Source organism: Falco punctatus, assembly GCF_963210335.1.
Source record: "Falco punctatus genome assembly, chromosome: 5".
Lineage (NCBI taxonomy): Eukaryota > Metazoa > Chordata > Aves > Falconiformes > Falconidae > Falco > Falco punctatus.
Genome location: NC_137584.1, coordinates 82,968,960 through 82,996,862, shown reverse-complemented (window position 1 = coordinate 82,996,862; position 27,903 = coordinate 82,968,960). Strand labels below are relative to the sequence as shown.

The following is a 27,903-nucleotide window of genomic DNA, read 5'->3' as shown; positions in this document are numbered from 1 at the left end:
TTAAACTAGACAGTGAAAGCTAAAGTTACATAAGTTTAAGGCAAATGTGTCTGTTCCTGAAGGTGAACTGAAGGCATATGCCTCCAAGGTCTGTAACAGTGTCATGTTCCTCCAGTGGTAAGAATACTTGCACTGTTGTTAATGGAATATAGTTATTAGTTAAAACAGAAATATTCACTGGTCTCTTTTTTTTTTTTTTTTTTTTTTTTTTTTTCCTTCCACAGAAGTGGAAAAGACCAAATGCCAGCGTGAACGAGAAGTAGCTCTTGGAAGTGGAGGCACTTTCTTCCTGAGGGAGATAAGAGTTGGTCACTTCATTCCCCAGTGTGATGAGCATGGGAATTACCTACCCACTCAGTGCCATTCTAATAGTGAATATTGTTGGTGCGTAGATAGAGATGGAAATGAGATTGATGGCACCAGAAGCGGCCCAGGAGTTCAACCACCATGTAAGTGATTGAAGCACTTGTTTCTTGTGGGTTTCCCAAATGTGGTGCTCAGTCATGTACCTGAGGTGCAGCACTGACTTGGAGCAATGCAGATCTTTGCTGTCCCAGTGATGATATGAATTGTGCTGCAGCCCTTAGGTAACTCCAGCGTACGCTTTTCCTTCAGCCAGGGCATCTGGAGAACTGTGGTGAGCCTCTGGATGAGAAGATGGTTTTCTAAATCCTTCCCTGCTTTGAAACCATGAGGGGCCCTGTAGTTTCTGCCCTCTGGGAGGTGGGCAAATCTGAATGTGTGGTAACCGAATTGCCTCAGAAAATGAAGGATGTTCCTTCCTACATCTTCCCCACTTCACCTGCAGAATAAGATAGCTTTTTCTAAACGTATGCAGGTGAAAGATAGTACAGAGCTGAACATGAAAAAAAACTATTATGTCAATTGCTCCTTCTCTGTCAGCCAAGGGGAAAATTCAGAAGCTTTCTGCATCCGATTACAGTTATTAGTGTCTGATTATAGGACTGTTTCCTTCTAAGAAGTCTGACTGTAATTGTGTCTCTGCAAATAACAAGGAGCTTTGTTACGCTGTACAAGCTAGTTTTTTTTCTCCATCTGTTTTTGTCTTCATTAACAAGGTCTGAGCACAGCTTCTCCTCCTGTTGTTATTGGGCCCTCTGTCCGACCAGATACAGTACCTCTGCCACCAGGAACGCACTTGCTCTTTGCCCAAAGTGGTAAAATTGAACATGTTCCACTAGAGGGAAACAATATGAAGAAAAATGGTGCAAAAGCACTCTTGCATATTCCAGTAAGTAACCTACTATACTAAGTCCATGTGGTTTAGAAGACTTGTGACAAAGATGAAAGTGAGAGTGTTTGTCTATGTAATTTGATAATACAAGTTCCAAACTTTATCTTTACTCTTGATTAAAATGTTAGTATCCCATCACTTTATCACTGAAAATTCCTGACCTGACTAGTCAAAAAGCCTAAAACTGAGCTATAGAAAAAAAATCATTTGCCTTTAAAGAATAGTTCATAAGACAAAAATCTAATATTTGTGATCTCATGTGCCTCCAAGAGCTCATCGTCTAAACTTTCCCACACTCACGCTTCCATTGGCTTTCTGACTCTGGTATAAAAGTCTAGGAGAGCAGTATGTGGAGTCTACAAGAGCAGTATATGGAGAGGCCCTTTTTTTCACTCTTATTCCCTCAAAGGTTTTTCCTAAATCCTTAATCTCTTCCTGTTTTATTTTTTTAGTCAGTTCTCTGTGCTTCTTGGCTACAGATATATATAGAGAGATTATAGTTTTTCTTATTTTTTTCCTTCCTTCTCCATGTGCAGGCCCAGTGGGTGGTAAATCTTTTTCCCAGACTTCTTACTACTGTCCTGAAAATCATTTTTCCTTGAAAATTAATCCCTGATGCTGAGATGATTTTCCATCACCTGTGACACACATCAGCTCTTCTCCCTTCCAGTTTCATCACGTTAATTTGTTTTGCCTGGAGCCTGGGATTTGTTTTTCATTCCAGTGTTACTGTATTTATAACAGATAGCAATACCAGGTAGCATGCTGGCCTCTTTTTTTTTTTTTTTTTACATTACCATGAATATTTAGTAGACTAAATACTGACTAAATTACACAGATTGTTGAGTAAATAGTACTGCAAACTGTGCTGTGATGTAAGGGCAAAATCAAGCTTTTCTTTCTTGTCTAAAGTGTTGCTGCAATAATGTAAAACTGAAGTAAAATACTGTGTGCAAAATGGGTTGGTTAGGCTGATATAGAGACATGGTTCTGAATCCTTGTTAGCTAGTATCATGATTTGCTTGATCTAGCTTGAATGAATTAATTAGAGGTATCTTCAGTAAAGAGCTCCCAAGAGATAAGATGCAACTCTTACTTAAAACTTTGAATTAAAATGAAACTTTCGGTCTCTGCTAATAGTCTTTTCTCCATGTTGTCTCAGTGTTGTGTATTTGCAAAGTGACAGTGTTCAGCAGCGTGGAGATGTTCAGATTATTTTGTAACCTACAGCATTAATGTACGCTGATGAATAAGTGTGTCTGTTTTAATGCACGGGTTTGGGCCATCTTTCTAAGAAGTTGCAAGTTATAAAAGCAGCAAAGATGAGAGACCTGGGAATCCATGTGAAATTATTATTTTACCCTGAAAGTCTCTTTTCATTTCCCTGGAGGAAAGAGTTTCAACTCTAAATTCAAACTCTAGTCCTATCATCTTCTGCCTGGAGAATTGTATATGTATGTTCTTTATCCTCAAGCATATTCTTTCCAGAAGAATAATTTATGGAGTAGTCTTTTAAACTATTTTTTATTTTTGAACTTAATTTTGAGTCGAATGATGCTATGCAGATAGCACTGCTTAAATGTAGCCACAATGCAGGGATAGATGAATATACAGAACGCAAGTCAGATTTGGTAGAAATCATTATCATGGAATTATTTATTCCTCCTTGAAGGGAAAGAAAGAGAGAAAAGAGCACACAAGGAATAACACAGTAAAGGAGCAACATGAACTTACTTTAAATGGATATGCATGTGAAGTTGTAGAAGTCAGACCAACTGTTCAGGACTAATATCTGTAATGCTTCTTTGAAATAAGACAATTGCAAATTGTGTCTGCTAGTTAAAAGGGACTTTATTTGAAAATCAAAGTATTTTTCTAAACTATTCTAGAATGACTGTTACCCAATTGTTTTCCCTGCCCATCCTCCCCATGTCCCACTTTTCCTCAAGAATTTTGTTTTTTTAGACTTGAGACTTAGATCTGTAAGCTAGTGCTGCTGACATATAATTGTTTGGCATAAGCTGATGTATCTTGCTTGTTGACCAACAGGACAAAGTTGTTATTGGAGTTGCTTACGATTGCACAGACAAGATGGTTTATTGGACAGACATCAGTGGTCCTTCGATCAGCAGAGCTAGCCTGCATGGTGGGGAGCCAACAACCATCATCAAAACAGGTAACAGCACTGAATTCTTCCTCTTGCTACTCCCTAGGAATGGCATTAGAGACTTGACTTTCGTAATATGTACTTTCCAGGTGTTGCCTGAGCTGTAGCATTACAAATTGGTGTTATTTGGTTAAACAATAACCAGAAAGTCTGAATAACATAAAATGAAAAAAGATCTGTTCCCTATGCAATAGCCCTTCACTGCCTCTTCACTGCTAGGCAAGAAGTCAGTTCTCTTTAAAGCAAGTTTAAGGCCAGAAGTGGGAGCAGTCAGTGAGATATTTGTCTTTAGTTGCAGTTGCAGGGTACTGTGTCTAATCATTGACTATCTTGTGAACACCACTGGGGATGTTTTAATTGAAGGTTGCAGGATTTGAACGGTGAATCAAGCTGCTGTGGTGGTTTTAAAGCACATCTCAAGGCACAAATGGGTGCAGAGTTCAGAGCCTCACAATCTGGGCTTTGGACAGTGTCTCAGCTCCTCACAGGAATGTTTAGAGGCAGTCTGTACCCAGTTACAGTCCTAGTCTGTGCTTATGTTCTTGCTGTGTTTAACAAAGGAAAAAAACCCCTCCTTTGGATGCTTTGTCACTTCTGGGGAAGAACCTTGATGTAGACTTGAGGCCTTTACTGCTCTCTACCTGTGGTGACATCCTTAGGGCTGCTGCTGTAGTGGGGCAGCATGGCTAATGCTCTCAGGTCACGTCATCCCAGATTTTTAAAGTGCACTCAAGACCTCGCTTTCCTGTGTTGAGGACTGGCTGTGCTGTTGTGCCCAGCCTGGCAGCCTCTGTGTAGCCCAACTCTTTCATAGTCACATCTTGTCAGCCATACTGGTCAGAAAGGGGGGTCCAGCATCCTTCCTGTAAAGGTCCTGTGTCCCTGGACGTGAGGAATGGAACACATAAGTAGGCTGAGCTCAGACTATTATAGATAGACATTATTCATGCTTACAATGATGCAGTTGCTACAAGATATAAATACATGAAGGAAGGTTATCATTGAAACCTAGGTCACGTGCTGGAGTAGATCCATCATTGTTCAATGTATTTATGATCTGAAAAGGGGATGATGGATTATCAGTTTAGTGTTGAATGGGTATTGAACACAAGCAAAGCTAAAGCTAACTAAAGAGTTACATTTATATGTTCATCTGGAATATCATCTGTGGGTGTCACTACTTTTTTTTTTTTTTATATTCTAGCAAGCAGGGTAGGTGCTGGCTAGCTGAGATTTTGTTACACGCAGTTTTTTTCTCTACTATTCTCTGCCTGTCAGCTGCCCACTGCTGAGAAAAGACTGGGGAGCAAGGAGGTTGAAGAGGAGAACCTCTGCTCTCTGTGCCTGGGCTTGGGGACCAAACAGCTGAAAGGTGGTTAGAAACTGTTTCAGCTGTGACTTCCCATGCTTCCCACTGAAGCTGTAAAATAAAAGTGAGTAAAGCCTCCTTGTTCAACTTTCACCCTTGGAGTTGCTCAAGGATTTGAAAATTGAACTAGAGGGTATTGTGGGGTTACTGCTTTTACAAATTATGTCCTGCTTTTATATTCTTTTACCCCAAGACTGCTGCTCACTGTGGTCCATGTTCATTTTAATTAGAAGCATCAGTGTAAGCCCACGCATCTTAAATATGAAAACCTTTTTTAAATGGAAATGGTTAGGGGAAAGGACAGGTTTGGAAAACAAAGTGAATGGTAAGAGGGCATTAAAAATAGCTGGAGGCACTTTTTGAATACTAGTGTCATACTGCATAGAATTCAATACTTTGAATTCTAGTGCCTAGAAAACCTGTGAAGTCAAGATACTAGAGGAGGTTGCTTTTGCTTTGGAACCTTTACAGATATCGTCACAAAAATTTAGGAAATTATTTTAGCAAAACGATCAACTGGTTTTAAAACTCTACATTAAATTTGCTTTAGTTTTTGTTGGATGTCTTGAATTTCTCTACCTGCAGCTTGTGCTTTAGAATAGCCAATTTTCTGGGATTTTCTGTTAGGAGCAGTGGAGAGATGGGGGCAGCTTGAATCCTGCTGTTGTCCTGGGAAGGGAAAAGGGAGAGCTTAAGGCCATCCCATACCATTCCAGCAATTAGGGAGCTTCATATTTCTGTACAACTTGATGGCTGAGATATTTGCAAGACTTCTTTTTCATCCCAAGTTATTTAGTCTGAAAGGGACTCAACCTATAGTGCAAGCATGTGCCTGTATAACTACAAATTCTGTGGGGACTATTAAAGTATTTCCTCAGATTCTGCATTTTACAAAATGATGGAAATTACCATTGCTAAAAATCTTATATGGATATGGATTAGTCTGTCTAATGAGAATGTATGTGCATGCATTAAAATTCTTGCAACATATAAAATGTTTTTCAAATATTTGTGAAGGCTTTCAACTAGATTTGATTATTTCAGATAATTCAAGATGCTTCAATGCCGCGGGGAAACCTCATGGTTTTAATCTGCTACAAAAAAATTGATTGTTTAAAGACATCTCATGATTTCTGTTTTTGTTTGCGTAGGAAGTGAATGCCATTCCTGAAGAGACGCGCTTTACTTTCTGTATGTTAACAGGCTATTCAATAGGAGTCAGAACAAAATAAGGTTGAATATTCAGTATTTGAATGGATGTCTTCTATTTTGGTCAAAACAGAAACTTTACAATTTCAGGAGATAGGAATATGCCTTCTTCCCAGAAGACTCATGAGAATTCTTTGTTCTGATTTGATCTTTGCCTTTTTCCTCCTGTGAGCTGCAGCTGCTTTCTTCAGTTCACATGTATTTTTGTGGAATGCACTACTTTTTTTGTTTGTTGAAGCTCTTGTGATCCAAGTTGCGTTGCTTTGCAGAAACACGTTTTATTGTGGAGCCCCATCCAGTTCTCATCTATCCCTGCAGCTGTATAGCCTGTGGAGGCTTTCTGAGTTCTGCAGCTGTGGAGGCAGGTCAGGAAGGAAAGCTTTCCTCTTTGTTGTAGTTGCTTAAGTCCTATCAGCCGCACATGCCTGTGCAAGCCTGTCCCCAGGGACAGAGCCCGTGACTGTATCAGGCCTGGTGACAATATAGCAGGAAGACTTCGTGCTTCTGGAAAGACCGGTGATGCATGAAGCCTATATATTTCTTTATCCCTCCATGGGGGATAGTTTTTTATGCCTCACTGTCAACCAGACAGGAAAAACATTTACTTTAGACTTCTTTAAATCTCCTGGTGTATAACTGGTACAAGGGAACTGAAGCAAGGAAACTAGTCAGGGAACAGCGGATTCTGGGAATCAGAACAGAACAGCAGAAGGTAGCAGGCATAAGATCTGCTGCCGCCTTCTGTTTCCTAAAACAGGCTGGGAGCTCCTCTACCACCATTTAGTCAGTGATCTTCTGATTCTAGAGGCTGGGGATTGTCACCACCATCACCTCAAAACATGTCCCCTCTCAGCAGCCTCTGTCATTAGCAAGGAAAGAATTAGGAACATTTGAGGGTCTGAAGTATATGTCAGGTGGTTTCTTGCAGATGACAGGTTTAGCTCTGCAGAAGGATTTGGAGAAATACAAGTAGTAACGTGAAGTCAGTGTAACTAAGTTAAAGTACACCCAAGTGCTCTTGGGAGGAACAAGAAGGTAACATTTCATTTCTTGGCCCCCGCCATGTATGAGCTGTGAGTCAGAAGCAGTGACATACATCTTATTTGTTCTCTTCAGCAATGAATATACATCCAGAATGTCATGTGTCCAGGTTGAGTGTGGCAAGTGTAATCCACCTGTGTGAAAGAGCAGAGGTATTTAAGCTGTTATGCAACTATTACTCATAGCAAAGTCACAGTAGCAAATTTTAGACAGCTTTACGCACTGTTCTGGACCATATGGTTTTTCTCCAGAAGGGTTGTTTGTGTCACATAATGTTTATTTAATGGCTGTCAGTAAATAAACTTGTGAATTAATAGAAGGCTTATGGGCCATGTTCTGTCATTCCTGGATATTTACATGACCTGTGCATCTGCATTTGAGAGGTGTTTTTTTCAACAGCTGGCTTGTATGAAGGGTCACTTCACGTCTTTTGGGGAGTGACTATGTACAATCTTTTCTTTTGGAACTGAAATTGGACTAAAACTGATTTGTACCTGTCTTTGGCTTTGTGACATCCCACACAGCCTGCCTGCTCTTTCTGGATGGATGTACGAACTTTGAAAAGTATAGAGCAGGTTTTTTTACAGTGGCTGAATTAAATGTTGGAGTGCTATATATTTATTCTGCATCCTTGAGTTGGAACTTACTAATACTAAAGCAGTAAGGTCATTATGTGCTATTTCCTGTTGCTGTTGGAACAAGTAACTGTCCAAGAAACTGTGCACATACAGTACTAAAACAAGTTCCAAAAAGGATTGCTCTGCAAAAACAAAGAACTGGATCTGAATTCCATCAGTTAGCTAATATTGTTATCTCTAGTGCTTTGGAGCTTGATTATCTTTAAGTATTGCATTGGCTAAAATTGGCATAAATCCCGTTTTTTTAGAGGGGTGGCACATATGCCAGCACAAAGAAAGGGGAATATTGAGAATTACTAAATCTATTCTAGATCTTGGCCTGGTAAGGAGGGTAGAATAAGTTTCTGATAATCTCTACTGTTTATTTCTCTGCTACTCTTTTTTCTGTGTCTTCTCCCCAGGGAAAGTTTACATGCATGATAGGTTGGCTCCTCACAGAATTTGTCTTTCTATGTATTTATGAAAGTTTTGTGTATTTAAACTTTATAAGGCAAAATGTGTATTCCTCTTCCAGCTGACATGAAGTAGCTTTTGTTGGAGCACAGCCAGAAAACTGAAGAAAACTTATCTCAGTGAAGAGTTATGCTTATGAGGCTGACATTGTGTATTGGGATTAAACATAACTCCTAGGCACGTGGTTTTTTTCTGTTCTCTTGCAGACTTGGGAAGCCCTGAAGGGATAGCTGTAGATCATCTAGGTCGCAACGTCTTCTGGACTGACTCTCAACTGGATAGAATAGAAGTGGCTAGGCTGGATGGGCGCCAGCGTCGCATCCTTTTTGACACTGGCCTGGTGAACCCCAGAGCAATCGTTGCAGATCCTGTGAGAGGGTATGGATATGTTGTCAAGACATATGTACAAAGCTTGTTTCTGTTTATTTATTTAACACGACCGTATGCACCGAGGCCATGTTTTTAGGCTGTCTGTAGACAATAATAGGACTACCTGTTCCTAAACCAACAAACACAAATGAAACAATCTACTTGTGTCTGAGTGGTATGCTGGAAATAAGATTTCTAAAATGCTCGCTAGATAATACTGTGATATTTTGTGGAGAGGCTTGTCAAATACTTATTTTTACCTTACTTTCAGTTTGTTTGCAGGATGACAAGCATTGCCTTTACCTAAAAAAAGCTTTTTTTTTTTTTACAAGATTACTGATCTAAAATACTAGAGTAAGCAATCTTACATTTTCGTTTCCATCATGACAGCCCTTCCTCCTGTACAGCGTTGCCTTCTTTGACAACGCCCATGGTGTGTCTTCTGTCATCACTTTCACTTCGTTCAGTTGCCTGAGAAGGTCCTATTAGGCTTCTATTTGAAGATGCAGCTAACTACCTACTTTAAAAAATTGAGCTTGTAAGCTGCAGTCACAGAAATAGCCTAGCAGAGTGTCAGTAGAAAAGTGTACATGCTTTCAAGTTATGGTTCCAGCCTGCAAAAATGAAAGTGTATATATACTTTTATGTAGCCTTTGATCTGTTGACATTTTTCCTCTCTGAATACTGGAAGAAATACAGGGAAAATTAAAACTACTACGGAGTCCATGGTAGTACCACATGGCTATTGATTAATGTCTGAACTTGCCTGCTTTTGTCCTGGTGCAACTTTCTGTAGCGTGGCTACTGCTGAGGAAAGACATTTCAGTCAAAATACTCAGAAGCAGAGAGGCTTTCTTTTCAGTCTTGAATTGCTGGGAACCTCTAGATATAATTGATATAATAGGCATTTGGAATGCTGTTAGGGAGAATTAATTTATGAACAGAAGTACTGTCTTGCTTAGGGAGTTTTTTGGAAGATGCATCCTCATGCCAGATGTTTGCAGGTGAGGTTTGTACTGAGAAAGAATGCACGTGATCCGTGACAATTTAAGTGATACAAAATCAAATGAAAAAGTAATGGTATTGACTTCTCTAATTCCTTTAACATAAAATGAACTTTTATGTAACAGTCACATAATAGTGGGCTGAAAACACATGGATGGATGCGCATCAAGTTACAGCATAATAAGGAAAACCAAATGTGCTTCGTGGTGTGAGAGAATGGGAGAGGCACAGGTGTAACCAGACTGAGGAGAGACCTCTGTTCCATGCAGAACCCCGCTGATGGAATAGTCCTCTGGGTTCAGGTCAAGCAGCACAGACTTGTGTCTCCAAGTAGATTGTGTGTGTGTGTTAAGGAGTAAACAACAAAGGTGCTTGCCTTTTGAAGAGCCATGTAAACTCTCAGCCACAGAAAATGAATCCAAGAGAAACTACCACTAACGAATGGCCATTAATAATAAAGCGACAGTGAATCAGGGGTTCTCCCTTGACCATAAACTACTCTGATTCTGTTATATGTTGCTTACATGGTACACTGAAAAGAAAAACACAATTTTGAATGAATCTCACAAATGTACGTCAAATGCTACTGCTGCTTAGCCTGAGCAGACATGATGGGTAGTGAGGAGGAGAACTGTAGACATTTTGAATGGTCCTCAGAATGCTGAAATAAAGGTCTCTTTGCCTGGCATCTTGCACATAACCTAAACGATGTAGAGAAAGCATTTCTTCTCATGTGTGCTTGCTCTTTTTGTTTTTAATGGAAGTATAGCATTTGCTACATCTTTATTGTACTTTCAGTGTTTCTATATTGAAGTGCAATGCAGCCTTTTTTATTTATTTCAATGATTTGGCAGGGGTGTGTGTGTTACTTTTGTGTCCTTAGCATTTTTCTTAATAAAATGATCCTTTGAGATCAGTCACTATTTTAATTCTTGCCTTTTTCTTTCTCTTAAGAAACTTGTACTGGACTGACTGGAACAGAGAAGCTCCTAAAATTGAAACCTCATACATGGATGGCACAAACAGAAGAATTCTTGTTAAAGATGATCTTGGGTTACCAAATGGGCTGACATTTGATCCTTATTCCTCAATGTTGTGCTGGGTAGATGCAGGTAAAGAGGTCCTAAAATCTTTCTTCATTATAGTAGATTAATAGATAGAATAAGTATGTTCAATCCTGAAATTATGCACAGCCAATTAATTTTTATAACTCTTTGGGCTGCATCTTAGATTTCATGCTTTTCTTTTTTGCTTTAACAATCTCTCAATTTATTCATTGTTACTACTGCTATAGCATTCACATGAGGCTGTGTGCAAGCTGAAAGATATCTATTCTGATCACAAAAATTTCTAGGGATGCAACAGGTTTATGTCTGTGTGTCTTCTATGTGGCTATCCTTCAGGTAGTGCTTAGTCCTTTGTAGAAGAAATTGTGAGTTTTCTTGTAGAAGAATTTCTTCTTGTAGAAGAAAAAAGTGAGAGACCAGAAAAAAACCACAGCTCTGTCTAATCTGGCCCACAGAATGTCATCCTGGCACTATTGTTATAAGACCTGTAACCTTAGGGAAAGTCCAGCTTAATTTGACTGAAGCAAGTCTTGAAAAAGCAATTCATAGTAGATTTAAAGATCAAGAGATGAAGATTCTGCTATTCGATCCATTGTTAGTTTGGCAGAGGGTGGAAGAAAAAAGAAAAAGAAAAAAAAAAGTGTGCTTTTAATTCTCATTTAAACTTTTTGTGTGTGTGTGTGTGTCTTAACTGTCTTTCTCTCTAGACTCTGCCAGAGACCTCTTCCTGTGAAGGTGCTTTTACACTTCAAGTCACCTTTCAAGTTTTTGATAAACTAAAAAGATCAAGCTCTCTTTTCCACTGTAAGACACTTTCTCCAGGCTTCAGATATATCTCCTTGTGCTATCCTCTTATTTTTTTCTCTGTTCGTCTCTTGTTCTCACATTTGTCTCTTTTCCTTTTTCCTTAATTTTGAAACCCACTACTTCAGAGAAACCTGCAAGTGTTTACATTCACTAGCAGTGTGCCCAACGTGTAGTAGCTTTGCAGCTAGAGCTAGACCTTTTACACCCTGTTAGCATTCTACAAGTTAGATGTTCTTCCAGCAGTCTTGCCTTCATGGCCCAACCCAGCAAGCATTTTGGGGATATGCTCACCAAACTAACTTTGCAAAAATGCCTTCCAGAGGAGGTGGAAGGCTGAAGTATCCCTCCAGGATGGAGGAGACCTGTCAGCTTCCACACTAGCCTGAGGGTGCTGATATTTGTAGCAGGTACCTCAGCTTGTGAGGAATGGCCGTGGCTGCACTGGACATCTGTGTTCCTGTAAGTTAGATGGTGTGCTGATTAGCGTTAGTACCAAAGTACTTTTCCGTCCAGTCTTTGGCACATGCAGAGATGTGACATGAAGGAGGGCTTTGGCTAAGCAGCATACTGAAAGATTTCCAGGAAGTTTACTCTTTTCATGCTTGCATGCTTATGGTTGTCCTTCATCCTTCAAGAGAGCTCTCTTGCTCTGGTTCAAAGGCTTAATTGTTTCACTACACCCAGGTACCAAGAGGCTGGAATGCATGAACCCTAATCAGCTTGGTCGACGAAAGATTGTTGAAGGAATTCAGTATCCTTTTAGTGTTACAAGCTATGGGAAGAATTTATACTACACAGACTGGAGAAGGTATGTTATCTGCTAAAGAAATTATGGAGTGTTTTAATCTTTTCTTCTTCCTGGTAGAAACTGAAGTATATACTGCATTTCTCATGTCTGATCTCTCTCACACATTCCTGTTTTGTTGCTTTTCTGGCAGTAGCTGATGCAGGGTGGAGTGGATCTGTAGAGCTGACCTACTGATGTTGCCAGTTAACTGAATTTTCATTTTCAGCATAGTGATTTGTCCTCTAAGAAAATGCTCTTAACACTGAACGTCTTTGGGAAAGGAGTGGGAGCTAACACGTTCCCCTTATGGCTGTACTTGCTGCATTGTAAAGGGCAGAAATTTATCACTTATGGCTTTCTATGCCCTGTATTGTCTCTGTGTTTTACCAGAAATAAGAAAAAAACATTTTTACTGTCTTGATGACACTTTCTTTGTTGCAAATGATCTAAAACGTTGACATATGATCAAGACTTTAGAGTTTACTATATTTTCCAGTAAAAAAAGAATCCAGTCCATGCACCTTGATGTAAATTGTTGTGTGAGCTCTGTCTGCAAACTCTTACGCAAATGACTCCATCAATTGCAGCAGGAAGAGCTATTAATGTGTGTAAGGATTTCCAAGCTAGAACCTCATAGCTGGGAAATGCTGTTCTGGAATAGGCTTGTATAAATGGGAAACAGTGTGTTATAGGTCTGTCAGCTGACTGCCCTTTTATGTTTAGGAAGAAAAGATTGCTTATGACTAGCTGGTGTTCTTTCTGGGTATAAGGCTTCACCTGAAATACAATATTGTCCATAATCATTATGCATAATAGCTGCAATGTCAGCTATACGGCAGAAAATGTCGGAGGGGCAGAATATGGAAAATGTGTCAATACTACTAATAGAACCTTTCCTGTAGAGGCACATTGTTCTGCGTCAGAAGTACCTTCAAAATTAGAAAGGTATCTCCCTGCTAAATTTCTTAGCTGCCTGGAATGAAGTTTATGATGTATTTTGAGTTGTCCGGGAAAAATGAGGATTTTGCTTCTGGCATCACTTCCTAATTGTAACAAAAAAAACCAACTTGAGATTTCTTCCCCCTCCTCCTTTTTTGTGTGTATGTGTTTTGTTTTGTTTTCCTCTGTACTTCCACCTTTATCTCACTTCTATATATTCTCTTCTGTATATGGCAGGGATGCTGTTGTAGCAGTGGATCGCACAATTTCAATAGAAAAGGATAACTTCCAGCCTCACAAGCGCTCCCGTCTCTATGGAATCACTACAGCCTTTGCTCAGTGCCCAGGAGGTAATCCAGCTGATTCTCAAGTTTTTACAGCTGTGCAATGCCTTAGCATATAAATGAACTTAGTAACAGCTCCCATCGACAGGCTGCCAACTGATCTAGGAAGTTAGTAAATAACTGGTTAGTGCTTAGATTTCTGTTTACCTAGAAATTAAAAGCCACCTACATTTTTTTATTTTCATAAAAGCAGTTTTTACAGTTGCCATATGAAACCAGAATAGAGAGGGAAGAAGGAGCCTGTTCTGTCCTTCATGAAAGGGCAAGTGTATGATCAAGATGAGGATCTGACACGGCAGAAGCTGCTATGTTGTCATTGTCTAAACTGAATGCTATATTCATGGCTAAGGCTTTATTTACGTATTTTTAAGTTTAAACTACAGAAATACCATGGTCTTCCAGATGTCTTTAATGAGATCCAGTGTTTTTAAGAAAGGAATGTTCAGAAGACAGCAGGTGGTAGAGTAGCTGGGCTGGTCTTTCTGCTCAGTGGAATATTAAGTTTTTCAGATACGTTATTGAAAAGCCCCTTGTGAAGCTTAGAAGACAGGAAGTTGATACCCTTGAAAAAACAATTTGTTCCTTGGGAAGCAATATCACAGCTCAGTTATGTTGTTCTTAGGAGAAGAGTTCACTTTTTTATTATTATTACAACATGACTGGAATTATAGGAATTGCATTTTTTACTTTAGTCTTAAAAGACTCCTAAGATAGTTTCTCTTCAAATTATTCAACATATATAGTAAAAAACATAATTTAATTTAATTTAATTGAAATCTTGGTTCAGAGCTTAAAAATGCATGTAGTGTCATAATTAAGAAATCAGTTACATTGTTGTTACTAGTTAATTCACAGTTCCATTTTGGCAGTCAATGCAAAACAAAAGAACACTGTCTGCTCTGTGTGCTTATGTTTATGACATTCAGAACCTTGGTGTCATTTCTTTCTCATTGTATGTTTGTTTCAAGTATTTTTCTTTTTCTGGGACAGATGCCTTTCTTCTCAGATCCACTGCTTCTGGCACTGCCTTCTCTTTCATTGTACCCTTCCATATTAATGCGCTCCTCCCCACCCACCCTATTTTTTTGTTTTCATGGCCCATTCCTCCTTGTTTTTGTAGTGGGTGGTATCCAGGGATGATGTGCTGTAGCGTTTCGGACTTTGTCCCCACATGTTGCACTTTCTCTATTTCCTCACTCACTGTCTCTTCATTCTAATGTCTGTGATCACTTGGCCAATTTATGAAGGGCTTTTCAGGAACAGACCAGGTTTTTCATGTTGCTGCTTCTGCTCTGTCCCGATATCTTGATCTTTCTTTGAGGTGAATATCAGAAGCCGACACAAGGGATATGATGACTCTCATGTCCCCAAAGCATAGTTTTGCTGTACTCTCTATCTTGCTATGGCTTGTTCCTCTAGTGTAGTCATGAAATCTGCAGTTCTTTTGTTTTTATGTGTTTTGGATTTTATTGAGGTTTTGCTTTTATTTATCTTTACTGTTTTACATCTCTGTTCTTTCCCAGGACATAACTACTGTACAGTGAATAATGGAGGTTGTACTCACCTCTGCTTGGCTACCCCAGGAGGCCGTTCTTGCCGCTGTCCTGACAACACCGTTGGAGTGGATTGTATAGAAAGAAACTGAGCATTAAGATAAGCTTTAGAGCAGCAGACACCTTTTGGAAATATGTTGTAAACAATTCACTCCTATCGACACAATCAGGCCTTAAAGATAAGTGCTCCATGCTGCTGACAGAAAGCCACACTGTGTATATGCAGACACACACACAGGCAATGACTGTTTTGTAGCAGTTAAGCAAGACAGAGCTTCCCAGGTTGGGTCCAACTGCATCTTCTTCCTTGTAATGTTATCTCCTGGCTTTTAAAGGTAAATGTGGAAGCCTTAGTTGCAGCTGTGCTGGGCTAGGAGGATGTGTCTCTTGGCAAAATTTAAGTAACAAATAGCAAACAGAGTAAAGAAGATGGCATGACTCCGATCCTGAGACTGGGTTGTACCTCTGAGTATGATGCAGCTATCTGCATAATGGCATGCTTAGCTCACCATATACGTGGCTGGGCCATATCTCTAGCTGAGAAGCAACCGGGGGGTCCTCAGGATGCAAAGATGTGTATGGGAACACCCAGTAATATCACAGATTTAATGTGGAACTGCATTCCTTCCCACTACCAGTCCTTCCACTTCCAAAACTTGAATCTCAACTTTTGACTCTTGTATTACAGAAATACTTTATCTATGTGCTGTGAGAGTAGTTCTCACCCTAGCTCATGTGATCCTTTATAGATAATCATCACTGCTTAGTGGATGTATTTGAAGTTTTTGTTAGATTCTAAGATATTTTTCTTCCATCTGAGGTGGATTCTTCAGTAGTTTCCTAAAATCCACTAAACAAACTTTAGATATAGATCTCAATTGTTGATAGTTCATCAAAGAATGGATGTTGATTCATTTGGAGATGTTTGGTTTTAAAGACACACAGAGTCACATTTGTTTCCTGAGAGTTTTTAAAATAATATTTCTGTGTTTGGTTCTATAAGCCTGAAGGTGGTCTTTGAATTCTCTCCTAGCAATCTTTCTTGGCAAACCATGCCATGCCTTTTTGTAGATAATGAGAAACCATGGCAGTTAAAAATCTGATTTTCTGAAAGGTCACCTGTGTCTTGCTGCTTAAATGAAAAAAAGGTAGTGATGCCCCATTTGTGTGCCAGTGTTCAGTAACAGCAGAAAGGTGTGTTGAAAATCAAAGCTGACATTTTCATCATCACCAGTAAGTTCGGAGCGGGGAGGGAAGATCAAAATGCATATTCTTAGGTCAAATTAGCAGTACAAATCTGGGAGTGAAGTTTGGCTTCCACACTCTGTGTTGTGCAGTAAGCTTACCCGCAAGCCAGCCTGCAGCAGTGGAACAGAACAGGGCTTGTGAGGCTTCTGCCAGAGCACCTGTCACAATGTCATGATCAGAGCAGTAAGCTAACATCCCCATTTCCTCACTCCCTCTTCAGACACAACATAACAGTTTTAAACAGAGTCAATTCTGAGTCTTAACTGTGTGACATCTTCCTCTTTAATTGTATATTTATCATAAAATAACAAAGCATATAAACATTTTAAAGATTTTTTTAAAAAAATAACTTGTTATAACTTTTAATTCATTTTATTCATACACTTAATCAGGTATGTCTTACTGTAAATATGAAAAAATTGTTGAAATGAAGGTGCTTGGTAACTCTTTCTCCAGAATTATTCACGTATCTGGTGAAATATTAAAGTTTACACTCTGTACAGGTATCTACAGTACAGTCAATAAAAATTTTTGGTTTTTATTTTCTATAGAAAAGTCATGCCTGCAGAAGGAAGTGATATGTGGTGTCTCAAATCTCTTTTCCTGTTGAGTTCTGGGGTTTAGCCGTCTCTCATATCTGGCGATGATACCTTCTAAGATGCAACACTACAGGGGAAAAACTGCTGTTGGGGCTTTTGTATTTTGAAACCAGTGGGATGCTTTTATTCAAAACAAATATGTTGGAGTGCTTAAAGGACGTACAGCTTCCTCTGTTTTGACACAGATTCTTATGGGGTTTTTTACTGATTGTTAACTCTTGTTTAACTTTCATAAGTAAGCATAATTCAGTTATACCATACTTCAGACTTCTATATTAGTGGAAATATAGGGCAAGGACTAGATTAAATGGGGGACAGAATTTATCCCTCTACTCAAAGAAGCCCTGGTGCTGAGTTTCTAGGTGACAGGGTGCTTTGCTGCCTGCTGCCACAGCACGCAGGCTCTGCGTGTGGCTGCAGGTGTGCTGTGACCGCAGGGCAAGTTGCAAGCCGAGTGAAGTGTGCCTGCTGGAGGTGGTGATGCTGAGATTTAAACTCCTCGACTTTTATGGCTGCAGCGTGTCAGTGCCTCAGGGGGTATGGCAAAAGGCTCCAGAGAACAGTGTAGATGGACAGCTGGAGAGCAGCGTGCCTGTCGAGTGAGCTATTGGAAGGGCAAGACAGTGGGGCAGCAAGGAGGACTACTGGGATCTAACGAGTGGCGCGTGTAAGTTACAAGAGGAGGTTGGTGTTGATCTGTGCTGAGATCTATGTGTGGAATTGGAGGGAACTGGGCCTTTAGTTCATTCTTTACTGTATGCTTTGATCTTATTTTTTTTATTATGATCCGTCAAAATTGATGATTGCCTGCTTGGTGTTTGGACCAACACAATATTCTTTGTGTGTTATGACAACTGCTAATCCTGTGCTAATTAATGAGCAGTGACAAAGATGTTAAGGAAAATATACCTCAGCAGAACTTCTAGTGTTAATTTGTGAGCTCCTATGTAGCCTGTAGGACAAAGAGAGAAACAATATTACCATGGACCCAGTTTTTAGACTGAGTGACTGTTAACTCTGCTATCACATCTGACAGTAGCTAGCACTAGATTATAGGAAGCGTCAGCAGACCTGGGCCAGCAGTGTAGATGTGGCAGTCTGCATAACTTCAAAGCAACCTTCAGCATTCCGGTCCCTAAAAATGAGGAACTTTTAAAAAGCTCCAACATCGGGGGGGGGGGGGGTTCTCAGCAAATACTTGTTGCTAACTTCAGCTGTTGTAACTCTATGTCAGACTGCAGCAAAGGCAAAGCTGTTCCCTTGGGGAAAGGAGGCCAGCAGAAGCAGTGGCTTCACCAGAAGGGACCAGTCCCACTGTACCCCAGGTGAGGCAGATGGTGCTGGTCAGGGTAGTCAGGTTCAGCCCAGGGGCCAGACCACCAAGCAAATCTGCAGTGATAGGGTAGGTCTGAAGTTAAGTTGGGAAACTGAGTCAGGATCGTGATCAGGTCTGGACATAGTGGCCAGGATCAGTGATTGCCAGGCAAGTCCATAGTGGCGAGGCCTGCAATCAGGCTGGGAAGTTGGCCAGGGTCTGGATCAGTGGGTTGTATGGCTGTGGCACAGCTCAGGCAAAGAGCAGGGTGAGAGCCTCAGCTTTAAAGCAGCTTGAAGAGCAGGGTTGCCCTTATTGAGGTCTCCCAACAGAGCTGTTTGAGGATGAGCCTCTGTTGAAGATCCTTCAGGTTTTCTTCATACCTTCTGCAACCAGCTGGCCTTGAACAGCCAGCTAAGCTCCTGGTGGTAGGAGTGTGCTCCAGGTCCTGACACTCCAGAGTTCTTTATTCCTGTACGTGTTTGCTTTCTCATTGAATCTTGCTAAATCTTTGGCCTCTAAAATGATCTGTGGTGTTGATTCCTTATTTTTATCACAGTCTGGGCAGGAATCACATCCTTTGAGATTTGGCATTAGCCATTTCAGGGTATCTGTGCTGTGCCTATCATATTTTTTTCAGTTAAATGTTCACAAGTATTTTGAATGCTAAAAATGTGAATTTTCTGTTTCCTTCTTCTAATTCTAGAGAGTTAATGGCACCTTTTTATAACACAGGGTTTTTGCATGCTGACATGGTCTAACTTATCTACCTTATCCTGACTGTTGCTTATTACTGTCTGACTGCTGTAGTCTTGCTCAGGAGCAAGTAAATTTCATATGTGTTTTTACATTGTGTTTTGGGTTAGAGGTAATGGAAAATAGGATGTGTTTTATTTCATTCTTAACATTTTTTTATTATTATAATAGGCTGGGACTGGTAAGCGTGTCAGTGTCTGGTTGAAGAATAGATTCAATGTAACTACAGTTCACCTTTTTTGCTACAGAATATAGTAGATTCCCAAGTAAGGAGAACAATTGCTTTGATGGTTAAACAAAAGACATACCTCTTAGATTTATTCCAGAGGTAAGTTAAATGTTTTCTTAAATGCTTCCATTCAGATCTTCCAGCACGCAGAAAAATATTTAATGGTAAGACCATTGATGATGTTTATAAATGATGTAATAAGTTGCAAAAAAGTGAAATCTACTGAAAGTAGTACTGGTTTTCTGATGTCTTAATGGGCTTGTTCAGCTACCTTTCCATCCAAGGGTGTTTGAAACCCCCAACATTTTAACCTGTAAAGAACTCTCTCCTCATGGAGAAAATCCAGTATGGCTTTCTGAAACCCAGCATCCCATCCAGTGTTGTTCCAAGGTGGCAATCTGCTTACTTTGCGGTTCTCCAATTGCACAGTTTTGTCACAACATATTACATTTTTAACTTGCAGGCATATAATTAAGAATGACAGATGATTACTAGGGGATAATGGCCCCTCAACGGCAGTGTCACGATGCATCAGTTTAACCTGTGGTTAAATGCAAACTGTTTTATGTGTAGTATTTCATAGTACGTTGCTTGGACATCTTGCTGAAAAAAAAAAGAAAAAAAAAAAAGCAGGATGTGAAACACATATGGCTGTAGAAAATACAGTTGTGGGAAGCCCCCTGCCTGGCCTGTCTGTAAGAACTAAATATTCCCTCCAGACCCTGAGTCCCCAGCTGGGGATCTGGCAGCAGTTGGTTCATTAAGTGATTGAATCACCTCCTTTGTTTAAATTCTACTCCACTTGAAATCTGTCCTTTATCTTATTTGTAAGTTTAGGACAGCATGTCAATAAAATAGGTTAAAGATCAGTATATTGCATCCTACAAACGTACATACTGATGACTCTGGAGCTTTGCTTGACTAACAAAAGGCTCAGCAGCCAGTGGAGTGTAGTGAGTGGGCTTCCCTGCTGCTTTGTAGTAAAGCAGATGGGGCTGCAGTAACTCAGTGCTCTTCCTCTTTTGTTTTCCAGAAGAATTCTGGAGTTGATGAATGGGGACAAACTGCCATTTCCACAAGTAACAAGGATGGTGTATTTCAGCCTCTGGCTTCTTTGTCTTAAGTATTCACCAGGGTCCATTAGGTTTGTGGTGGTGTTGCTTGCTCTGGGTGGGCAGTGTTTCCTACCCTGTGGGGTGTCTAGAACACACAGGCAGCTCACAGAGGGGCTGCATAGTGCAGGGCCTTCAACACGAGGAAGATGTCCTGCTGTACAGATGTTGGTGGGGCGTGCCAAGTGGTGACTGTGGATCTGACCCGGTAACTTGCACAGCAGTACTGCAGATGACAGTGGAAATCTTCCCAGGAGCTGAGTGGAGGGTTATAAAGAAAGGGGAAATGTGGTGGAGGGCAGCTGAAGGGGAAGATTTTTATGGCGATGGACGCAGATGTGTGTGAAGTTTGGGAGGTGGAGAGAGCAAATTAGTGTGATGGTGGTTGTAGTGTTCTTTTGTGGTCTTCCATTAGTTCAGAAGTACGCTGATCGGGTTAGGGTGAGGGAGACTTAAGGTGCTGAGTTATAGTGGATTTTGGAAACCTTTCCAGTCTCTTCCTCTCCTCCTAGAGCCATAATATCCCATTGACCGCAGCAGTCTCTTCAGGCACTGTGGGATGAAGTGTGGGATCTCAGATCCTACTCTGAGGACAAAACCCAAGAGCGGGATGTTTTGTTCTTCTCACCTGTCTTCCCTGCTTTACGCAGATAAGAAACCTAAGCAGGTAAGCCAGAAAAGAGTAATAGTACGGTCCATCCAGCTTCCTACTAGAGGGAGATGCTGCCGAGCGGGACTTCCCTCATTCCCGACACAGCCCCAGATACCCTGGTGAGCCACTGTTGGCATTTCATGGTGCAGCTGCTTTCCTAGCTTAGTGCTCCCAAGACAGTTTCTAATCCCCACCTGCACTACCTCTTCCAGGACTAGATCCTCTAGCTGTGACTTGCTGTGCGCATTAACTACACCAAGTGTGTCACGGGGGTCTCTTTAACTGAACAGCAGCAAAGCACTAGTCTGCTAACAAGCTACTCAACCTATCCAGCAGCTTGAATCCAAAGGTCTCTGTTGACATGTTTGTAAGCATGAGGTAGTTTTTTCCCCCTTGCATTGTGTTACAGGCTGTCTTATTTGTTATTAAACCTTTGAGCAGATGTATCTCATGTATGTTTAAGTGATTGCACTGTAATTAATCATTTATCTTAGCGGTCTGTTGTCCTTTCAAACATACACATACGGGGAAATGTCAAACCACACAGTTAATTTCATTCTCTTCCAGGCTGAGAGTCCTTCTAGGCTCTGGGCTTCCAAGTGACAGCACAACCATGACGCCGATTTCTTCAAAACAGTGAAAGACTGTTGTGCTGCAGTTTCTGTGCTTACATGGCTTGTAACTGTGATGCTGACATGACACACTGACATTTGTAACTGACCTTTACCTGATGAACCAATGGGTTTTGCTTTACAGTTGTTTCAGCCTAAATCCTGGCATGTCCGCTAGATCCTGCGCGGTGTAATACCCGACTAATAAGTCACGCTCGGCAGCATCTCCCTCTAGTAGGAAGTCTGATATGGCCTCTGTATCAATTCAATTAAATAAAACGTATTTGGTCCTGGGCCAAAAAAATTTGGCATGATATGTCTTCTCCAGATAGACATGTCTGTGCTCTGTCGTGGCAGTAGCAACTTTCAGCAATGACAGATGCCTGTGGTCTTCATGTACTTCACGCTAGCTGTCTGTGACTTACATTCCTCTGTCTGGTAGATTTCACTGATTCATTTTATGAACTTGAGGGTCTGGACTCTGCCAGTAAAGATGTTTTTAATGTTAGCCATTGATTAAGACAGAGAGGAGGAAATTGTGTCTTTCAGGGGAGTTGCTGCCAGACTTGTATACTCTCTGTGGAAGCTCCATCCTTGCTGGGTGTTCCCTGGAATCCAAACTTTGCAAGTACTAGTTGGCAATACTCATTTGTCTGATCACTTCCTAGTTTGTCTGCTAGCTTGGCTGCCTGTGAAAAATGACATTAGGGTCTGAAAACCACTGTAAACTATCTATTTGTACTGATACAGTATTCTATTACTAGCAGAGCAAGAAAATTTAGCTTCATTTTTGTTCTCCAGTGCTGTGACAAATTTATGTTTCTGCAATTATGTAATTTTATATTTTTCATTTTCAGCTTGATTTTTACTTGAATGAAGAATCACAAAGGGGATGACCATGTTCTCATATAAAATAAAACCTCCTTAAGACATTGTTTTAACGAGCAACAAATATACAACAGTTAAGGAACACACAATGAATTTGTTCACAGATTTTTATCAAGAATGATGATTTTTCCTAGAACAGCAGCTCTTATACACACGACCCCCAATAACCTTGACTACAAAAGGCAGATAGAAAGACCAGCACAAAAGATACAGTTAACATGAATTTGCAAAAAAATAGTATGCCTGCTTAGAAAATTCATAGAAATTTAGATTTGAAGGAACCTCTGGAACTTGTCAAGGCCAATATGCTGGCCAAAGCTGTGACAACTTCCACATAAGAGCAGATTGCTCAGGATTTTGTCCAGCCAACTTCTAAGATATCCAGAGATGGAAATGCTACAGCCTCCCTGGACAACTTCTCAGTACTGAACCACTTTGATGTTGAAGCCCTCAAGTCCAATGGAATTTCCTTTGTGCATCTAGTGACCGTTGCTTCTTGTCCTTGCCCTGTGCACCTACGTGAAGGGTTTGGCTCTAGGTCCTTTCTCCAGGTAGCAGAAGACAGCAGCTCCTTCACCCTTTGCTTGTATACTGTGTACTCGAGCCCTCTAACCATCTTAGTAGTCTTCAGTGGACCTTCTCCAGTTTGTGAATATCCCTCTTGCCCTGAGGGTCCCAAATGACACGCAGGTGTACTCCAGACATGGTCTTACGAGTCCTCAGTAGATGGATGTAATTGTCTCGGTACCCAACTAGGACTTTGACTTTCATGCTTGGGGTGGCCAATGGTGAATGCAGTTCTTAAGAACTGGCTGTAGAGACTTTGGTTTGTTACACTCAGGTTACCTTTGCGGAGCAGGGGGGGCAATTGATGCCTGATGTTTTTCATTCTGAAAGCATGTTTTTCTTCATGGCTCTTTGCATTTCAGTCTTGCAGAAGCCCTATTCCGGCACACAAAATAGGTATTTATCCAGTTGTTAGTCCTCTTTTCAATTCTTAGAGCCAACACAGAGGCACTGAACCACTACTCCTCTCCACTAAAAGCCCTGTGACTGACTGAAGTCCTGGGAAATACAAGAGATATATTCATTCTCTGCGTGTGAGGGGAATTAATCCACCAAACTGCAACTTTAGAAGGACCGAATTATTGTCTGCATCTGTGGGATGTGAAAATTTCCGAACTTTCGGGAGTTAAAAAAGTTATTAACGTAAGAATCAGGTCAGCAGTTGTGGCTATGTATCAGGTCAGGCTATAGTCTTAAGCAGTGATGTTCAGGAGCAGAGCCCTCAGACTTTTCTGTAAAGATACTTGTGCTACAAATTGTGGGGGTGGGGGCACAGGAGGGAGCTAAACTTTTCTCAGAAATTCATTAGGGCAAGAAAGGCCTTCATCTAACTGATTTATGTTATGTTGAAGTGAAGTCAGAATTGATGTTGTCACGGGAAAGGGAGCCTTGTGAAACACGTTTAAATTAAAGGTTCTGTCACTTCAATTACTAACGAGGCATAATACAGACAATTATTCTAATATAGCAATCTGAAATACAATAATGGGTTTGGGGAATGTGGAACTAGTCGTGTCACAGAAGGTTATGATGGAAATGACATCTCTTACTTTCTGTATTTGTATTTTCAGATTCTGCATTTGTTCCACTCCGAGTTGCCATTGGTCTCATGAGATGTTTAAAGTCAGTTCAGTCACAAGATATTAAAATATTCATCAGGAAAATACAGCTGAGTGCAGTATACCTTCAGGCAAGTCACAGAATTTAATTCTTGATGTCAAGGTATATCATCAAGTTGCCTGACACAAACAATGTTTTAAAGTTTAGGTACTGTATTAGCATCATTAAATAGCCACCTAACTACACAGTTTATCATCCTTGAGCAAAGCATAGTGTTGTATATGGATCAGGTATCATTTTCTTAATGCAGAACTGCCCAGAATCACTTAAGTTAAATTAGTAATTTCTGATTCAGCATTTCAGGTGGCTAGGTAAATTACCAATTCCAAAGGTAGAGGCTTCAAGTACAGTTTCCTTAGGTGCTTTCCCGTTTTCATGGCTTGAGAGACTTTCCAGAGTTGTGCAAGAGAACAATCTCTTGTTCTTTGCCTGGAGTTCCAAGATGCATCCAGCTGCAGCTGCTTCAAATGGAAAATAGATCAGGCATCACAGAAGTTGTGGGGTTTTGTGGTTTTTTTAATTATTATTTTAGGCTGCTTGCAATTGTCTGGATCCCACAGCCCTGTCACTTTGCTGTGCAGTCCCCTTACAGCAACTCAGATAGCTATAATACAAGTGTTTTAGAGAGAGAAAGAAAGAAAGAAAAAAGTAAAATAAAGGTAATTTTGTAGAAAATGAGAATTACTTTGAATTAATCTGATTGTCAGGCAGCTGTTGAACAGTTTAGAGTATATGCTAGCAGTTACAAGCCCCAGGTCTGTAGGAGAAAGACTACATTTAACCTGATTGGCACCAGTGAAGTCTACCAGTGGGGTGGACACACGGACTTGTAATACTCTTACAGATTAAGAGTATTTGAATAAGAATAAGAGCTAATTTGTGCTTGTATATGCAGGTATCACTGAGGGAAAGCTGAAAGAGAGAACTCCCTTGAATTGCAGCTAAACAGCCCTGAAGTCAGGAGTTTCATCACTGACCTGGCTTCCTTCATAAACAGCCTAGGTAGTTCTAAACAGCCCTCTTTACCCGTCACTAGAGCTGATCAAAAGGTCACAAACAAATTCTTTATTTTTTTATTCGGTTTTAAATCACTCCACCCCCCATGGTGACACTGGCAAGTAGGGGGGTTTTGTTGCTTTTCCACCATGAAACCATGCTTTCAGATACTCGTGCAGACAGTAAAACCTGAGTTCAGGTCACAGTTTCTAGTCGTTTTACTGCAAATTTCTGCACAGATGAACTTAAATGCTCCTTTTCTGTTGCTCCTTCCTCTTTTTTGCCTTGCAGATACTATTTTTACTCTTGCTAAATGAAGACAATGGAGCGTATTAATCCCGCAAGTAAAGAGTTAGTGTGCTCTGGTTCTCTTGCTAGCGAATGACTGAGGCCCCCTGGTGCCTCCTGTATTAGTGGAGCTGGGAACAGAGAAACATCGCAGTTCTCCGTTTGTCACTGTTTAATTATACTGGTAAAAGAGGAGTGAAGGCGAAGGAGAAAATGTTCTTTGCCAGTACACATTTGTGTCTGGATCACGTGTCTTTTCAGTGCTCTCATACCCTTTCTTTTTCTTGCAGTTTTCCTCACAACAGTGTAGCTCTACCGTAGCTCTCAAATGAGAGGTAAAAGACCACATACCAAGCTCCACAACACACAGGAAGGGCTTCATTTTTTTTTTTTTTTTCCAACTGGCTTTTATAATCTTGCTCGGTTAGACAGTGGTAGTGGTCTTTGTTCTCTGGACTCCCTTTTGCATTTCTCCTTTCTGTTTCCTCCCGCCTTTTAGAAACGATATTGCGCATTACTTCAACCCTGGCTCACATTTCCTTGGTTGCATTTAGGTGCTCTGTAGTTCATTGCTTCTGTTTATGCAAGAATCCACATCAAAGACTTCATCGTTCCCCGTTTAGAAGATCATATTGAGATCAAAAGTAAGACTTTAAAAGCCAAATCTCCCTGGAAAATAGCTTAGCCAAAATACCAGCAAAAGCTGTAAGGGTGAGTATTCAGCAATTCTGAACGGTTTTTGATTAATGCAGGTGTGGTTACAGCTCATGTAACTGGACACCATCTAGTGGCAGAAGGTTAGAAATAATGTGATTACAATCGTGTGCTAATCCGTTCTCTGGGGTTTATTCAAATGCTCACGGTGAGCAATATATTGAGTCTTCTTGCTGAAGATCTTTTTGTGATCACAGACCAAAAAATTATTTGTTGTAGTGAATCACAAACTCAGGAAATTAAAAGTCAGCTTCTTGTCAAATCATCTTCTAATAGTTCGCAACCATCGCCAGTGTATTTTTCATTTGAAATTATTTTCCAAAGAGCATGATCAATCGGTGTCTTGTTTAGGAGTAGTCTGATGCATAGAATTCAGTAAGGCATTTGAAACCAGTTGGTTCCTAGGTGCACAGGCTTTTTTTGTTTGGGTTGTAAGTTGGTGGTGAGATTTTCTGTCTGCTCCGATGTAAAAGCACAAGCTGTTTGAGTGCGGTGCTTAAGAACAACTTTGCAAGGAAAGCACTGCTTAGTATTGGCAACATGTGTTTTGCCTAATGTTTGCTTAAAACTTCAGCATTCAGCTTCTCTGAGGTTGTTGGAGAGTGCAGTGTCTGCAAAAGATAATTCAGTGTTTGGTTTGGATGCTGTTGAAACAAACAAACGTTTGTTAAGGCTTTAGTGCTGTTTGCCCATTTTTGGTAAATAAGATATTTATTTATTTATTTTTACTTCTGCTCGCTTGTATGCTGCAAACAGGATGTTGAGTAACTAATTTTGTGTTGGCTAGCACAGCATGTAACAGACGAGTTGTGGAGGCTCTCAGCTGATAGTATGGATTCCTTGAGTTGCTCTCTTCTTAGCAGAATAAAAACAAAATTTAAAAATAAAGAACAAATCTCAAACTTAATTATTGTTAGCAGGTATTAAAACTGAGAACAGTATGAGGTACTTTCTGTATCAGAAGTCTGCAAGGTCTGTCAGTCAGGAATGAGTATTTGTCAAAAGAAGATAAAACTAAAGAATAGTAAATTTGAAATTCATCACCTTCTCTAAAATGCATGTCTTTCAAGCACAGGAAGCAGATGAAGAGTTTACATCTTGCTCGCTGGAGCTGTCTCCCAGCACAAATAGATGTCACCCGTTAGCAATGGATTTTAATTAATTTACTTCATTTTATAACAATCATTTGCTCTTCAATAGCTAAGTGAAAGACAAGGTCACTGTTTTTTTGAAACCCAAAGGTCTTAAATTGGCATCTAATATCAGAGCTGCTGAAAACAAAGAAGAGCTGTCCCAAAGAACAGACCAGCTGTTAATTTACAGAATCCAATTAGGAAAGTGGAGTTTGGGACCTGTGAACTCCAGTCCAAACTCCAAGTTTAGAGAGAGACTGAAATACGAAACTTCACAGCTGGGTCTCATTCTCTTTTATGAAAAGACCCTTATATGTTACCAGAGCTTTAGGCTATGCACAGAAAACTTGAGATGTGAACCTCTGTCTTGACGTAAATGTGTTAAAACAGGCAGGTTGTACGCATAAAAGCAGAAAAGATGAGAGATCTTGCACCGACAGTCATATAAGAGAAAACACAGTAGATGTAGTCCTGCTTTATCCCATGTCTCTGATGAACCATATGGAAAGTTGAGATCCACGTAACTAGTGGAGTAAATTTAAAACTTTTATTAAGTATATCTCAAGAACACATTTACTTTAAAAACACTTAAAATATAGCCTCTAGATTCTTTGATACAGGAACCATAAGTGGGTTATCTTAAATCCTTCTATTAACCAGTTCCATTACCACT

The 27,903-nt window shown here is 40.3% G+C and overlaps 1 protein-coding gene across 1 annotated transcript in view; it reads left to right on the top strand.

Annotated features, from left to right (window-relative positions):
- Positions 1-27,903, top strand: part of NID1 (nidogen 1) — a 96,227-nt gene that overhangs the window by 35,225 nt on the left and 33,099 nt on the right. The window contains exons 13-20 of the mRNA XM_080388913.1: positions 225-449; positions 1,080-1,252; positions 3,305-3,431; positions 8,339-8,510; positions 10,461-10,618; positions 12,065-12,188; positions 13,344-13,456; positions 14,974-27,903. The exon at positions 14,974-27,903 is cut by the window's right edge and continues 19,038 nt beyond it. Of these exons, the coding sequence (XP_080245039.1) occupies positions 225-449; positions 1,080-1,252; positions 3,305-3,431; positions 8,339-8,510; positions 10,461-10,618; positions 12,065-12,188; positions 13,344-13,456; positions 14,974-15,095 (1,214 nt within the window). The 3' untranslated portion in view covers positions 15,096-27,903. The remainder of the gene's footprint in view (positions 1-224; positions 450-1,079; positions 1,253-3,304; positions 3,432-8,338; positions 8,511-10,460; positions 10,619-12,064; positions 12,189-13,343; positions 13,457-14,973) is intronic.